This window comes from Phalacrocorax carbo, chromosome 5, assembly GCF_963921805.1.
Source record: "Phalacrocorax carbo chromosome 5, bPhaCar2.1, whole genome shotgun sequence".
In the NCBI taxonomy this organism is placed as follows: domain Eukaryota; kingdom Metazoa; phylum Chordata; class Aves; order Suliformes; family Phalacrocoracidae; genus Phalacrocorax; species Phalacrocorax carbo.
Window position 1 is genome coordinate 20,183,135 of NC_087517.1, and position 14,752 is coordinate 20,197,886.

General features: G+C 37.2%; 1 protein-coding gene across 1 annotated transcript in view; it reads right to left on the minus strand.

Moving 5' to 3' along the window:
• Positions 1 to 14,533, minus strand: part of LOC104047568 (potassium voltage-gated channel subfamily H member 7) — a 157,683-nt gene extending 143,150 nt beyond the window's left edge. Inside the window, exon 1 of the mRNA XM_064453239.1 lies at positions 14,434 to 14,533. Coding sequence (XP_064309309.1) covers positions 14,434 to 14,533 — 100 coding nt within the window. The remainder of the gene's footprint in view (positions 1 to 14,433) is intronic.
• Positions 14,534 to 14,752: the final 219 nt, after the last annotated feature.

Sequence of the window (14,752 nt, forward strand, 5' to 3'; positions counted from 1 at the left end):
CTAGCTCTGTTGGTGATATATCAGCATATATATGGTGATAAGAACCCAAAGGACTTGTAGACTCAGGTAGGCAAAATGTGATTTTTACCAATGCTACCACTAACTGTCCTTACATTTCATTTTCCCTCTTATGATCAACCTCATAATTTGATTGTTTTCAAATTCTGATACTTTTAGAGTTACATGGAAATTTGAAAACGAACTTGTTAGTAAACTTTTCTTACATGTGCTGATTTTAAAATATTTGAGTTTTATTTTATATTGTATGATTTAGTATTGAGAACCTATGGCTCAGACTGACCTTCTGCAACTTCTAATAGAGCCAGCAAAAGGCCTTGGAAGTAAGGAAGCTTTTGAAAAGCAGAGAGATTTATTACAAAAACAGTTGGGCCCAGTATACTGGAAAGGTCAAGCTGACAAAAATCTAGACTCAGAAAAGCTGTTACAAGGTAAGAATGCATTATCAGGAGGAAAAAAAATCCAGTGAAAGTGTTCTTGGGAAAAATGTAGTTCCGACAGTGAAGAAAACAATGTAGTTCTCCTGCAATACTCTTATTTCAGAAAGCTCCCTGTGGAGGGACTTTTCTATAGAGAGTAGCTGGAAAGCTGTTGATGCTTCTGAAAGAAAATGTGGGGGAAGGATTCAAGTAAGATGCAAAATGAAGCAAGAGAAACCCATGGCAGAACTACTAATAACAGTAGTTAAGATATTCACTAGCATTGAATACCATATTCAAGGCTTTCTTCTAAACTAGGCGTGGCAGAAATTAGGACTGACATTTCCCATCTATAAGGTGAGCCTTTTGGCTAATGGGAGAAGAGGGAACTGGGAGGGAGGGGAACTTGAAAATAATCCCTGTTAGATCCCTAAAGGATCTAATGGTCAACAACGGTCTTTCTCAGACAATTCTTAAATGCTTCAGTGAAGATCGTGATTCTTCTGATTTAATATTTTTGTTTTCCTCATGTAAATTAGAAATTAATTCTGGAGGAATCAGTGGGATTGTACAAATCAAGGAGAAAAGGAGCTTCAAAATATGTTCTTGTAGGTTTATGAAGGTTGTACGGAGAGCAAGAAGTTAGATGTTCTATAAATGGTTACTGAATTTGTTTCCATTGTAGTAACTTTACAAACAGAAGATTTGAGATCACTCCCATAGAAAACTTTTCTTGTTTGTGAATGGGATTTGTGGTTTTAAATTTTATATACACTGACTAAAGTTAAATACCTCCTTTTGCATTTCATTCAAAGTTCACCACAAATAACCTTCTGTTCAGCAAAACAAAGGCACATAATTCCTGGTCTTTACAGGAGTTACAAAATGAACTCTATTCTGTACTTCTGATGCCCTTAAGAGTTAAGTTTTGTAAAATGTACCATGGGTTGTTGCTTGACTAAGGTGCTCCAGCATCATGCGATCCTCTTAAGAGGGATGTACCCTTGCTAGGGGAACTGGAATGAATCCTATGGTAACATCAAGTTCAAAATGACACTATACATCGGACTTCTTGCAAGGATGGTCAAAATATTCTTTTTTAAGAAAGAAAATAATTTGTCAAAAATAGAGCAAGAAATTGTGTTCATGTCACTAGTATTTGTACTTGAAGCCCTCAGTGGAAAACTTCAGTATTCTATAATAATATAACTCTCAATAGACTTGACTTCTGTATTTCTTATCTACATTTTGTTGGGGTTTTCTGCTTGATTTAAAAATTTTGCCATTTCACATTTCTGTATAGGCTGTAGGTTAAAAACTGTATGTTGAATACGGTGGAAAATCACTCCATTCTTTAAGCATACAAAGATGCAAGAATATATGCTTTCACTGGAACAGTATCATTGCCTTATCATGTAAGGAAATAAATTACGTGCTCAAGTGCTTGGAGTACGTTTTTGGACTTGAGATCTGAACAAGTTACCCTGTTATTTAAGAAAATGCACCAGAAAGACTGGAATAACAACATAAATCAGGAAAATACATAAGAAACTAGGCTGTGCATCTTTCTTGGTTATTTAAACACAAAGGATTGTCCTTGTATTTGCAGTAATGCTAATGATCCAGTCAAATATTTGAGTCAAACACATCAAATCTTGCTGAAACAAACTAAGATTTGTGGTTTGTACTCTAACGACATCTGACCTTTCCTAGCCTGGCTGTGTACTCATTTATGTGAGCATCTGAACAGCTTTTATTGGATGAAAATGTAATGCAGGCCTTTACAGTGCTGAAGTTAGTTTTGAAATATGAGTTTGAACACGTGCTATAAACTTACATCTGCAACTGCAGTACGTTATTTAGCCAGCAGTAGTTGTTTTCAGTGCCTTCTGTATCTCACACAATATTTTGCTTCTTCCAAGGTTAGTGGGATCTGTGCTGAGGATATAATAAATTACTGTAGTTTATTCTGCAATATTCAATTTTGTGATACCTCCCAAATCTGGACAAACTAGAGCTCTTGTATGTGCCAGAAGTCAAGCTTTTCTGAAGCACAGAGCATGAAGACAACTGACGTGAACTGGTTCTACCTCAGTCCCCAAGTGAAACTAAATTACACCAATTTACAGTTATCAGCATATGTTCCCATTTTTTTCTAATAAAGTGTTTAAAGTGAAAATAATCTCTCTATTTCAAAGTATGGACAGAACTTCCCTATTTAAAAATAATCTAAGTTTGTGTTGATAGTTTGAGAAAAGGGAAAGGAACATAAACAAAAGTATCCCTTAATTTTGAAAAAAGGTCAGTGTTATTTTGTAATACTTCAGATTTTACTTTCCTTTCTGAGGAAAGCAGTGATCCTCCCCCAGGAGCTGATAGAGATGTGGTATTAGACCTTTCCAGTATTGCAGCAGCAGACACATTCATTCTTCATTAAAAAGATTGATGCATGAGTGTTATATACCCAGAAGTATCAGATCACCTTTCTTTAATTTTGTCATATAATTTTAAGGGCATGGGGAGGTTCATAATATTCATTGATCTTTTGTTCTTGTTCCGAGGCAAGCTACAAATTCTTAATACAGACAGCAATATAGTTTTTTTTTCTTGGGGATTGCTGTCCACTGGATAATTAAGTCACATGAGCAAGCTGAATGACCCAGACTGTTAGACAAGCACAGCTTTTTCATCACCAGCTTCCTGAAAGCCATTTGGACTAATGACTAATCTTTGAGCCAACCTTCCCTCTGCCCCATGACACTCACATATGCCCACTTGAAACTCACTTCTGGTCCATTCCCAAAAGTAGCTAAAATTATACTGCCACAGCTGTCTTCAGTTTTTTGGGTTGTTTTTTTTTTTCTCCCCCCCCCCCGCCCTTCTCCTTTCAGAATGTCATGTACCTTGATATAATACTTAGTTTCCTTTTTACAAATCCAGTTCTCCAACAGAGCCCTGTTAAAATGGATTAAGGATGCCCTTATATCTCTGTAATAACTTATACACTGTGCAGTGAAAGCAGCATTTCAGCATATATTACTACAATAATGAAATATATTATCCATGAAAATGTGTTACTTAGCTAAATGCATGCATTCTTTTTGCCTTTTGATTAACATACCTACATTTCTCATTGCTACCTCTTACAAACACTGTTTTTAGATCTGTTTTCAACAGAACAAACATACATACCATAAATCTAACATGCAGGCGTAGAGTTGCATTCTTGCTGTATTTGATGAGAAAATGTCGTCGTGAAGCCTGTTTTGTATTTGAAACATGATTTCACACATTACTGAAACTTAAATTGTAAGAAAAATGTAGCAGTTTGCATTGAATATCAAGAAGTACCAAATTGTGGAGACAGCTTTTTTTATCTAGCGAAAGCTTTAGACACTCCACTTCTCAGATGATCAACCTCCTATAAGGAAATCCAAAGTACTGTTTGCTGGAAAATAACAATTAATTCCTACTTTGCATTGGGTCATCTCTTAATTTGTAAAGGATTGAAGTTGTATAACAGAAAGGACAATGATAACTGTTCATACCTGGAGCAAAGAGAAATTAGCAACTGTGAATTTTTTTTTTTCTTACCCCCTGCCACCCCTCCTCCCCTGACTGTGTTGCCTGGAGCTCGCTATAAAGTTTCTAAGTAGACAGGCAATTCTGCAAAAAATCATATGCTTCAGTATTCATGAATGCCTTGAAATTTCTATTGAATTATTTAATATTTAACAAAGATTTCATAAGATAAGAACAGCGTTCTTGTGTCCCATGTGTAGGTTCCCCCTTATGGGATTTTACAGTTTATACAGATTATGTTTATGGGAAAATTTCACTAATCTTCATTCCTCCTGGTACCTGTTTCTGTTTCCAACATTCAGTACGTTTTATCACTTTTCTTCTTCACTCTAATCTGCTTTTTCTCAGCTGTCATGCTCTAGGATGTTCTTCTCCTATCACTTTATTCCAACAGTGCCCACAGCTAGAAGTGTTCTTTAACATCTGCTAGACCACAGAATAACAGCTTTAGGCAAGATGGAATTCCCATTACTTGAGAAATCTAAAACAAGATGAAGTAAACAACTAAAGTGTATGGAGCGACACCTGTATCAGCAAGGTCTGGACTTGAGAACTTTGAAAATCCTTTTGAACCATGACTTTTTTGGGTAATTTTTGAATGCCTGACTTAGCCACTGGAGAAAGGTTGTAGCAAAGATTATTATTTCACTTTGCTGTTCTCTCTCTCTTTTGGTTTTTTTTCTGGGTATGAAACTAGAAGGTAAGCCTAGAAAATGCCAAAATAGCTCTGAGGCTTTGCACAGTACACCCCCATCCTTAGATGTCACTTATTGTCTGTCTACCAGCAAAGATTGAAATACAAAATGTTTAGCTCACCTGTATTGTACAAGGCATAAAATAAAGAAGCTTATCATGGGACAAAATTTACAACTTAATGTCCAGCCAAAAATCACTTGTTCTGGTATTTATTTAATGTGTTCCTGAGAGAACATTGAGTTTTAGTTTGTGTTTTTTTCCTCTAGTTGGTTGAACCAACATTTGCAAAAAAGGGGTCCTGTTCCTTATCTCTAGAAGTTAACAAGAGTTTTGCCACTCTCACTGAAGTGAGTAGATGCAAGATAAGGTGTAGGAGAAAAAAAAAAGTGAAATCCTTCATTATACTTGTCTGGAATGCTAGAATATTCTCTTTAACCTTATCTCCTATGAGTAATGGGAAAAGTATACTTGCAATTTAGGCCTCCCTGGGAGACTTCACCTTGATGGTTTTTTCATACTGGCTCCTTGTTCCTAATAAGGTATGATTTGGATAGCTAGGTAGTAAATGCCCATGTTAACCTTTGAAACGTCTAAACTTAGCCAGATTTTGGTTGTGATAGCTAGAGTAGTATTTGAACTTCCATCAGGAACCCAAGGCTGGATGTAGTATGCTTCAGATTAATTACACTTTTATTGATGAATCTTATTATAATTTTTAAAAAATTAACTTGTTAATTTACTAAAGCAGCTACAATACTTTTAGTATATTAAACTTTTTAATAGCACAGGTGATACGTTTTAGAGCTAGGGAAGCTGGTTGAAGGTTACCGTTTGCAAGTATGAATTGCAAGTCCAAATAGCTGAATGGCTCAGTCATGACATTGTACCTCTGGGTTTGAATATTTTTAATTATACACCAAAAGACATTTTTTTGGTAGCAGTGTTTCAGGAATAACTAGCCCTTAGGAATTCCCATATCTGTCTCAAATACAGAATATTTATGCAATGATTCAGCAGGTCTTCATCCATCAGTGTTCACTACTGGTTATTCATTACTTGCCTATTTTCAAATTTGCAGCCATTAAGCCATGCAGCTAAGAGCTATGCCATGTGACTGATGAGACCAACCACTTACATCAAGACTAAATAGCAACTAAACAAAGAAACCCAACTAAAATACACAAATAACCAAGAAACACTTCAGAAGATTAAATGTACATTGAAAAATGCTTGAAATTTGTCAAATTATTTAGCTGTCATTGGGAGCAGATTATTATATAAAACATGCATTTTCTTAGGGAGAGGAGTATGTATGTGTATAATTTATAAACTCAGAAGTGCATATGTAAGTGTATAGTACAGAGGGAAAATTACTACATCTCTCAAACTTTCATTAATTATGTGGAAACTCAGCTAAGCTGTCATTTGATCCTAAGCTTATACTAGCTGGAGAAGGGAGGAAAAAAAGGCCTCATTATGTCCACATGCAGCACTTTAAACTGCAAGAGAACACTACAATTCACACAATCTCAAGGTCATTGAAAATGACACTGATTTTCAAATTAATTACAGGGGAAAAGTTTGGTTATATGCAATAACGCTGTTTTATCCAGTCAGACCAAAAGTTAAAACTCTTTATGGTTAATAATATATGAATAATCTATCCAAATTTATTCATTAATGGTTTGAAAAGTTCACTTCAATTTGCAGATGATACCAAGCTGGTAGGGGCTGCAGGATGGCAGGACTAGAATTTAAAATTATCCTGGCAAAATTAGATAAAATGGTCAGACAAAATAGGGTGCAGTTCAGTGGGGGCAGGTACAAAGGTCTATAGCTAGGTAGGGATGTGCAGCTAAGGAAAGGGCGACTACAGAGGAGTGCATCACAAGCAGAGACATCGCTGTAAAACATGGAAATCTGCCTGCTCTGTGTAGGGCTTTTAGGGTGTCTCTTGCAATGCTGTGGGTCTGCTGTGGGAAGCAGTGTTAAAATTCAGATACTTCAAGAAAGATGTGGATCAGTTGAAGACAGTCTAGATAAGACAGGTTAAACATAATTAGGGACAGAGAAACATGACTTCTGAAGAAATAGCAAACTGAGTTTGTTAATCTAGAGAACTAACAGGAAACCCAATTGTTTACATATGTGAACTATGATGGAACAAAGGAAGGAATAAACCGGTCTCTGTCCAAAAAGACAAGAATTAATAAATAGAATCTGCAGCTTGGAAGATTTAGCTTAGCTGTTTTGGGAAAAGCTTTTAAAGAGGAGGATATTTTTATGGGGGAAAGACTGCAGAGGGAACTCATAAAATCCATGTTTTTCCTCTGAATCACATTCTGTTGTATTTATTCACATTTAAAGGCAAGTAGAGATGATAATGAAGATAAAACAGAACCACAGAAAAGTCAACATCTATTTGGAATCAAAATACTGGATTATTGAACTGAATCAGAGAAAGGTAAATAAGATGATTTGGAGAAGAGTCAGTCAGCCTAAGGCCGCTTTAAAATGGGGTTTGCAGTTTGCTGTGTAACTGCAAACCTGTCTATACTCTGTAGATACAGAACTGAATCCTATAGCAGACTATTGACTGTAACAAACTGGTAGGGAACTCAGATGGCATCTGCTGTAATCGGTAAGATTTTAACCTGAACTCAGGGATACTTCTGAGTTGAGAATGACAAGAAATTGAAATCTGTCAGTGACCCAGGAACATGATCTTTGAAGGAAATTTTTAGGTCATTTTTGACTATACATCGGTCCAGACAGTCATAGACAGAATAGCATTCCTACATGTTTGAGAGTCAGTATAAAGCAAAGGATATATTTTCTGAGAGTTACTCAGGGTGCTATATTATGAGAATTTTTGTGTTGTATAAAGTATTCTGTATTAATTATTTAATTTTCCCTCTGTATACACTGAGAGTTTTTTGAGCCATATAAGTTTAAAGGTCTTGATAAGCAGAGACACAATACAGTCAAGGATTAAGGTTCCCTTGAGATTGCATTTAAAATGATGATATTCTTTTTCAATGCAATGGAAAAAAAGATAAGTGCATAGAAAATGTTTGAGATGAAAAAAAGTATGGATTATGATGACTCATAATGAGGCAAGCATCTGATTTTTCCCTTTACTTTGAAGTTTTTCCCAAAGTAATGGTAACTGCAGTCTGAACACAAATGAAAAGGAAGGGAAAAAAAAAACCCAATAAAGAAGTGTATTTATCACCCAGCTAAACTATTAACAATTTGTTTTCTTCTTTTGCTTTTTTAATTAGAGACAAAAAAAAAGAAATCAATGCATGTTCTGAATATTACTCCTATTACAGTGGATAAATAGACTTAGCTGTCTTCTGTCTACCTTCCAGGAATACTGAGGTTAAAGCTTCCTGTGATGGATGCCAACTTAGTCTCATAAATGCTCAAGACAGCAGGTCATCTTTCTCTTCAGATGTCTTAAAAGAAAACAAAAATGTGAAACTGAGTGTAAGGAAAAGGGGGACAACCTCCTCAGCTGTATAGGACCATGGGTCTTAGAGCACAATTGCAGAGGAACACAGTTTCAGAGAAAAGAATAAAGTCAGCGTCTGCAACATTGATATATACATTTTTCTGCTAGGCGTAACACAAGACCTCTAAAGAATATTTCAGCTAAGAGGAAGCTGGGGCTTTTAGTGCCCCAACAGCTTAGCTGCTATTCCTTCAGTAAAAAGAAGGGTAAGAACATACTGACTTGGACTGAAACCAGCATCTGATATGAATTATATAGCACATAGTTATCTGTTCAAAATGGAGTGTGTGTGTCTGTGTGTGGTGTGAACCTATAATCAACCCAAACCCTCTTTCTATAGGTAGTATTAAATAAGTTTTTAAGACACTTTCACTGGCAATTTAGCAAAAGCCTTCATTTTGTTTATAAAGAAAATCACAGAATCACAGAATCTCAGGTTGGAAGGGACCTCAGGGATCACCTAGTCCAACCTCTCTAGGAAGAGCACAGTCTAGACAAGATGGCCCAGCACCCTGTCCAGACGAGTCTTGAAGGTGTCCAACGTAGCCGAGTCAACCACTTCCCTGGGGAGATTATTCCAATGGGTGACTGTCCTCAATGTGGAAAATTTCCCTCTGATGTCCAATTGGAATCTCCCCATTCCCCCTTGTCCTCTCCATGGGACTCTGTGTAAAAAGGGAGCCTCCATCTTCTTTGTAGCTATCCCTTAAGTACTGGTACATGGTGATGAGATCCCCTCTAAGCCTCTTTCTGTCAAGGCTGAACAAACCCAGCTCTCCCAGCCTAGGACTGGGCAGGCTTCCCATTCCTTTGATCATCTTGGTACCCCTTCTCTGGAGCCCTTCCAGCCTGTCTGCATCCTTTTTGTACAGCGGGGACCAGATCTGCGCACAGTACTCCCAGTGTGGCCTGACAAGCACTGAGTAGAGCAGGATAATGACTCCTTTATCTCTGCTGGCGATGCCCTTTTTGATGCAACCCAGCATCCTGCTGGCCTTCTTGGCTGCAGCAGCACACTGTTCGCTCATGCTGAGCTTCCTGTCCACCAGGACCCCCAGGTCCCTTTCCACAGAGCTGCTTTCCAGCAGGTGTTAGCATTTGAGCAGGTGAGAAGTAATAATTTGTTTAATGAAGAGGCAGTTATTTATGATAGAACCTAAAAAGAAATAATTTGAGATATTGATAGATAGAGAGTTTTGGGGGAGGCCGAATATGCAAACATATATACCCGTAAGAAGACAGTTTAGGGGGTATCCACTACCTCAAGCAAAGGTGAATTCATAACGCTCTTTATGGTGGTCATCCCGCAGCTAACTACAGTTTGGCTTTAAGACCTAGATTAGTGTTTTGTAGAGCATGAGTAGGTCTTCTCCCTGCTCTTCTGTGCATTTTGTTCCAAGTCTCACATGCCATCGTGTCCTTTCAGGAACAAGCCAGGGAATAGTGGCCAGTTGGCTAAGGTCAACCCTTTTCTACTCCTGTGCCAGCTAGCAGAACTGAAGGGTGATGTAAGAAAGGTACATACGTTGCTGAAATTGGAAAGAACAACCTGATTCTTCCTAATACAGACAAATATTTTTCCTATGGAGTAATGGTCCTTCACACTTCTTATATAAACTGTATGTTAAAAGCACTGTCCAGCTTTAAATTATGGAATACAGCTCCCTCATCTGTCCAACTCTGTGCATTAAAATATGTCAAAGGCCAAATAAATTTATGATTGGTGGTGTATATTCCCTTTTTAGCCCAAGGTTTTGTCTGCTTGAAGACCTATGGCTAGCATACGCTGGTACAATAATTTAATTTCTGCGATGCTCATTTAGTATTGCGAATTTTTCTGCAAGATATTCATAATGATAGGGTTAAAGGTGATCATCACAGAAGAGAAATAATTCTGAAGTGGAAGATCCTTTGATGTGTTTCACAATTAAAAGAGTCAAGAAACTTGGAAAACATAGTGCTTTCTTGCCCTGTTTCATACACTTCCTTCTGATTGCATCTTTGTTTTATTTCCTTATTTGCTTCTGAGTGCCACCTGCTGAACTGGTGGAGCTTGGCAGCCTTGACCTTCTTTAGAGGAGTTCCAATATAAGAGCAGTACAGACTTATATGTCAATGTCACATAACTTGTCCCTTGTCCCTCAACATTCATCCACAGTACCCATTTCATTGTTTGGTATATAATTAAAAATGTTCAACAATCATACTAAAAGGAGCCTACTGTGATGATATTCTGATGTGCGTATTGCTGACTTGAATACATGCCATCAAAATCATGTCACAGGCCACCAAAAGTCATTTTTACTGTCCTCTATGTTACTATGCTATTATTCAGGATTTTTGATTAGAAACTGAAATGACTTTATTATGACCCTTTTATTGGAATATAAATACTGAGAATGTCCATCTCCAGCCATTAATCTTTCTATTTAGTACATTGTAAAATATAACATAGTGGTGAGTATATTAATGTTCTTTTCTTTCACTGAGATCTTCCTGACTGTCAAGCTTAACGCTATCATTTCAGTTTTTGTCAGTGTCGCATACCCTGCTCCTGAACAAATAGTTCTCTGAAAGATTTTAGCTATATGCCACCCAACAAAACCAAACTGTCAGTTAGCTTCACGCTAAAGCGTACTGATTGCAAACTTAATTTCCTTACTCAGCATTGACATTTAGAGGGGAAACAAAAAACATCATGTTGCATGCTGTATCATAGCAATATCACAAGTGACTTTCATTCTGGAAAGGCAACAAGATATTTTGATAGAAGAGTTTGAACTTTCTTAATGAATAGTGTGCCCATGATCTGAACTGTTTGCATTGTTTATATATAAAAACAATGTATTCTACAGTTGTATTCATGTCTAGTTGAAGTAGTACATGAGGGATAATGAGATATATTGATATACCAAAGAATGACATTTGGATGACCTAGTGTTCCAAAAACTGTTTACTCAGTTATCATCAGTGCTGTGATTTTGAGCGCTGGCAGTCACTGCTGTCATTGCCACTGTAAACACTCTTGCAATATAACTATGACTTAAATGTTGACTGTCAGTTTGGCCCTTTGTATTTCACCTGCAGGCAAATCAAAAGCAGAAACACCAGATTTTTTTCTTTGCTTATATTACTAAGGAGGTAAAGCATCAACTGCCTACACAGCTAGGGTGTGACGAATTATGACAGAACAATAAAAACAATCTCCTTTCCCTTTGTCTTACTGATGAAGAAAAGGCCCTTTCAAAAGGCCTGGAACAGGGATATGAAGCTAAGAACAGGCACATTTCTGACCGAAATATGAAGCTACAGATATATAGTTTACAGTGATCAATATATTATGCTGATTGGTGTTAATGTTTAACAGTTTTCCTCCACTGGGTAAACATGAAATTCACCCTGGGCTAGTGGTAGCTGTGTGGGCCTTATTTTCTCAGATCTTGTAAATTCAGAGAACCCTGTGTTTTATTTTCATTTTCCTTTCACTGAAGTGAAAGCTGGGTGGCTGCAACTCTGCAAAATCTTGCTGATGTTGTCTATGGGGTCAATTTTGTGGCAAACACTTCTACTTCTTTTGTCTTCATTCTTCCCCCCACCCCAAAATAGTTTCCACAAGATAACAGAAGATCTCAGAACTTGAGTCTAAACATGCAGTGACAGGCCATTTGGATGTTCCAGACCACAAATGTAGGAAAGCTGTTTGTTTTGTAGCCATTACAAATAGGTGTGTCCAGCATATCTGGAAAATGATAGATGAAATTCAGAAAGTTACCTTGGGTGTCTTGTCATGTTGAACTATAACAAGGTATTCAATTTCTTTCCCAGGGCTTTGGAGCTTAATGGGTCATTACCTCTTCTAAGAGTGGAGGTTCCAAAAGTCTTTCACACAACACGGGATATAATATTAGTTTATCCTCAGAACACATTAGTGACATGCTAGCATTTTGCATTTTATCCATGTGTACATTAAGTCCCAACAGCGGAGTCACCACTGTCCTGCAGGCCACACTAGCTGAATGAATGTGATTGATTAGTCTAGTTATACTGGACAAAGTACAGTTTCATTACGTTTAATGTAGGTCAAATGTTGGTGTGTGTTATTAAATAACAAGCTTAAATATAGTTTGCTGAACCAGCTCTTGGAGAAGCTTTTAAAAGCTATTATTGACCAGCAATAATAAAGTGTATTGGGAATTAGTCAATTGATACATTCTCAACACTTCCATAATGCAGTACTGGGCCATGAAGAGGTGTTCAAATTTTATCCTTTTATTCTTTCATCCTGCTCCTTTAAAAGATCTGAGTTACATGATAAATGTTCATGCTCTAGTTTGCATAAAACAAAGCTCAGTTTCAATCTTTTAGCCAACTGCAACATCTGCCCTACAAGGTTTTTCCCTTTTATATACAGGCTTCCCTGAAGATATAAATATGGTCTTCTTAATAAACAAACACATTTAAAATGTCTCCAGAGAAGCTTCCATAGAGGGATTAGCATGCGGCATTATGAGACTCACTAAAAATGTTTGATTCACCTTAACAAGAGAAATGGAGGTCACCATGGCTTTAATATGAACCTAGCACCAAGAGGAGTTGCAGACTGTAAATAAGGACAGAATGTGGCTCCTGATCGCTTCATATTAATATGCTTTAAAACTAGAAACGGATGAGATACTCCCTAATGTAATGAGAGGCATACTTGTGAGCAATGTTCTCATGAGCCCACTGGAGTGAGTGCAAAGTCAAGCCATTCTGTCTATCAGTGTATCAAGGGGACATCCAGTCTTTTCAGCTGAGGTGATCCTTTATGATACTTATCACGGAAGTAAAAATGTGAAAGTGAACTGTAAAAAGTACTAGATCTTCTGATTTTCAAAAATAAATGTTTCTTTGGTACTGTAGTCTGCTATAGTATGACAGGACAAATGTCACTCATCTGAAGCCCAATTAATCTATCTGATTATGAGACTCTACTACTTTCCAGTTTGGAATAATACTAATCTCTTACTGATTTGGGTGAACACATATTACTGTTTTATACTTGACTTTAAGCAAATCCTTGGCCATGGTCAAACTTCCTGATCAAGCCAAAGCACCATCAAAGCATCTGCAACCTGTTTGGTTGGCCATTTACAGAGCATGAGTGGGAGACTGTGGTCAACGTATCCACTATAGGAAGCTGATGTGTATTTTCTAAGTCTGGACAAGAAGGTATTAGAATAACAAATAAGAACAAAATGACATAATGGTCTATTTGGGGGGAAGTGCAGTTTTGGGGCCATAAGCCCCCTAAATTGGGTACAGTTTACAGCATCCAAAGTAATGACACAAAGTTTAAGCTTTTTCCTTTATGGTTATGTCCCTTCTCTATACGCACTCCATATTTCTGTATTCATTCTGCATACGTTTGAAATATGTCATATTTTTGAGAACTTGCTAGAGTCTAAAGTTAGAAACGCATCTCACTGAAAAGCAAGCTTTGGTATCTAGCTAGAGATGTCATCACTGATGTCATGCTCAGAAGGGGTGATTGGTGGTTGTGTATTCACAGATTACAAAGCTGAAGCCACACATATGAATCTTGTAACTATTTTTGAGGTGTGGGGCTCAGGAGGCTGCATAACCTTAGAGATCTCCATAACCTTAGTGCTCTCTAAAATTACATTTCCATGACCCATATCTGTTCTAAATTCAAGATGGCGATGAAGAAGGTAATACTTTCTAACTAATAAGGTTAGCAAAAGCATAGTCTATTTTCTTTTTTCTATATAGGTATATATGCTGTTTATATATGAGGCATACCTAAGCACAAAGTCAATCTTTATCACTTTATTTCTAGGTGAAGTTACTCTGTGGTAGTGTTTGGCTGTATCACAGAGATGATAAAAGTAAGAAAATTAAGAGTGGCAGCTGAAAGCTGGATGCAAACACTAGCTCTGATTCTACTTTGCTATTGGATCGTACTCCAAGTGAAATTTTAGATGAGTTTTTCAGCCTACAAAGGCTTCTCAGGAAAAGGACTATTGGAAAGCATGAGAATGAAATTAATTTCATCAGGTCCCTAACAGTTTTATCTACTAACAGGGTGGTCACATAGCTCAGGAGAATAGTAATGGAAAATTGGCATATTCACTCCTAGTTCATTGGTTTACATCTGGCCAGGATGGTAGAAACACCTCTTTCTTACAATCTAATGATTACTTGATGGCCCATGTGAAATAAGTGAAAGGTTTCTCTGTTCCTGCAGATCCATTTCATCCAGGCCTTCAAACGCACCGAAAGGATTTGAGCTCAGTGTCATTTTCCGTGAGCACTGTAATTTATTTCTAAAGGAAATAGGTCAATGACCCCTTAGATTAAATGTACTGATACATAATAAAATGAAGGGTTTATGGTGCCTTATATTTTATTTGGGCAGCCAGGCTGTGTGTTACATATATTGATTTTAAGAACAAACACTTCTTCTCTTCAACATAAGGCATTAGTAGAGCTGAATGCTTTCTAGTGATGCAGGGAGACA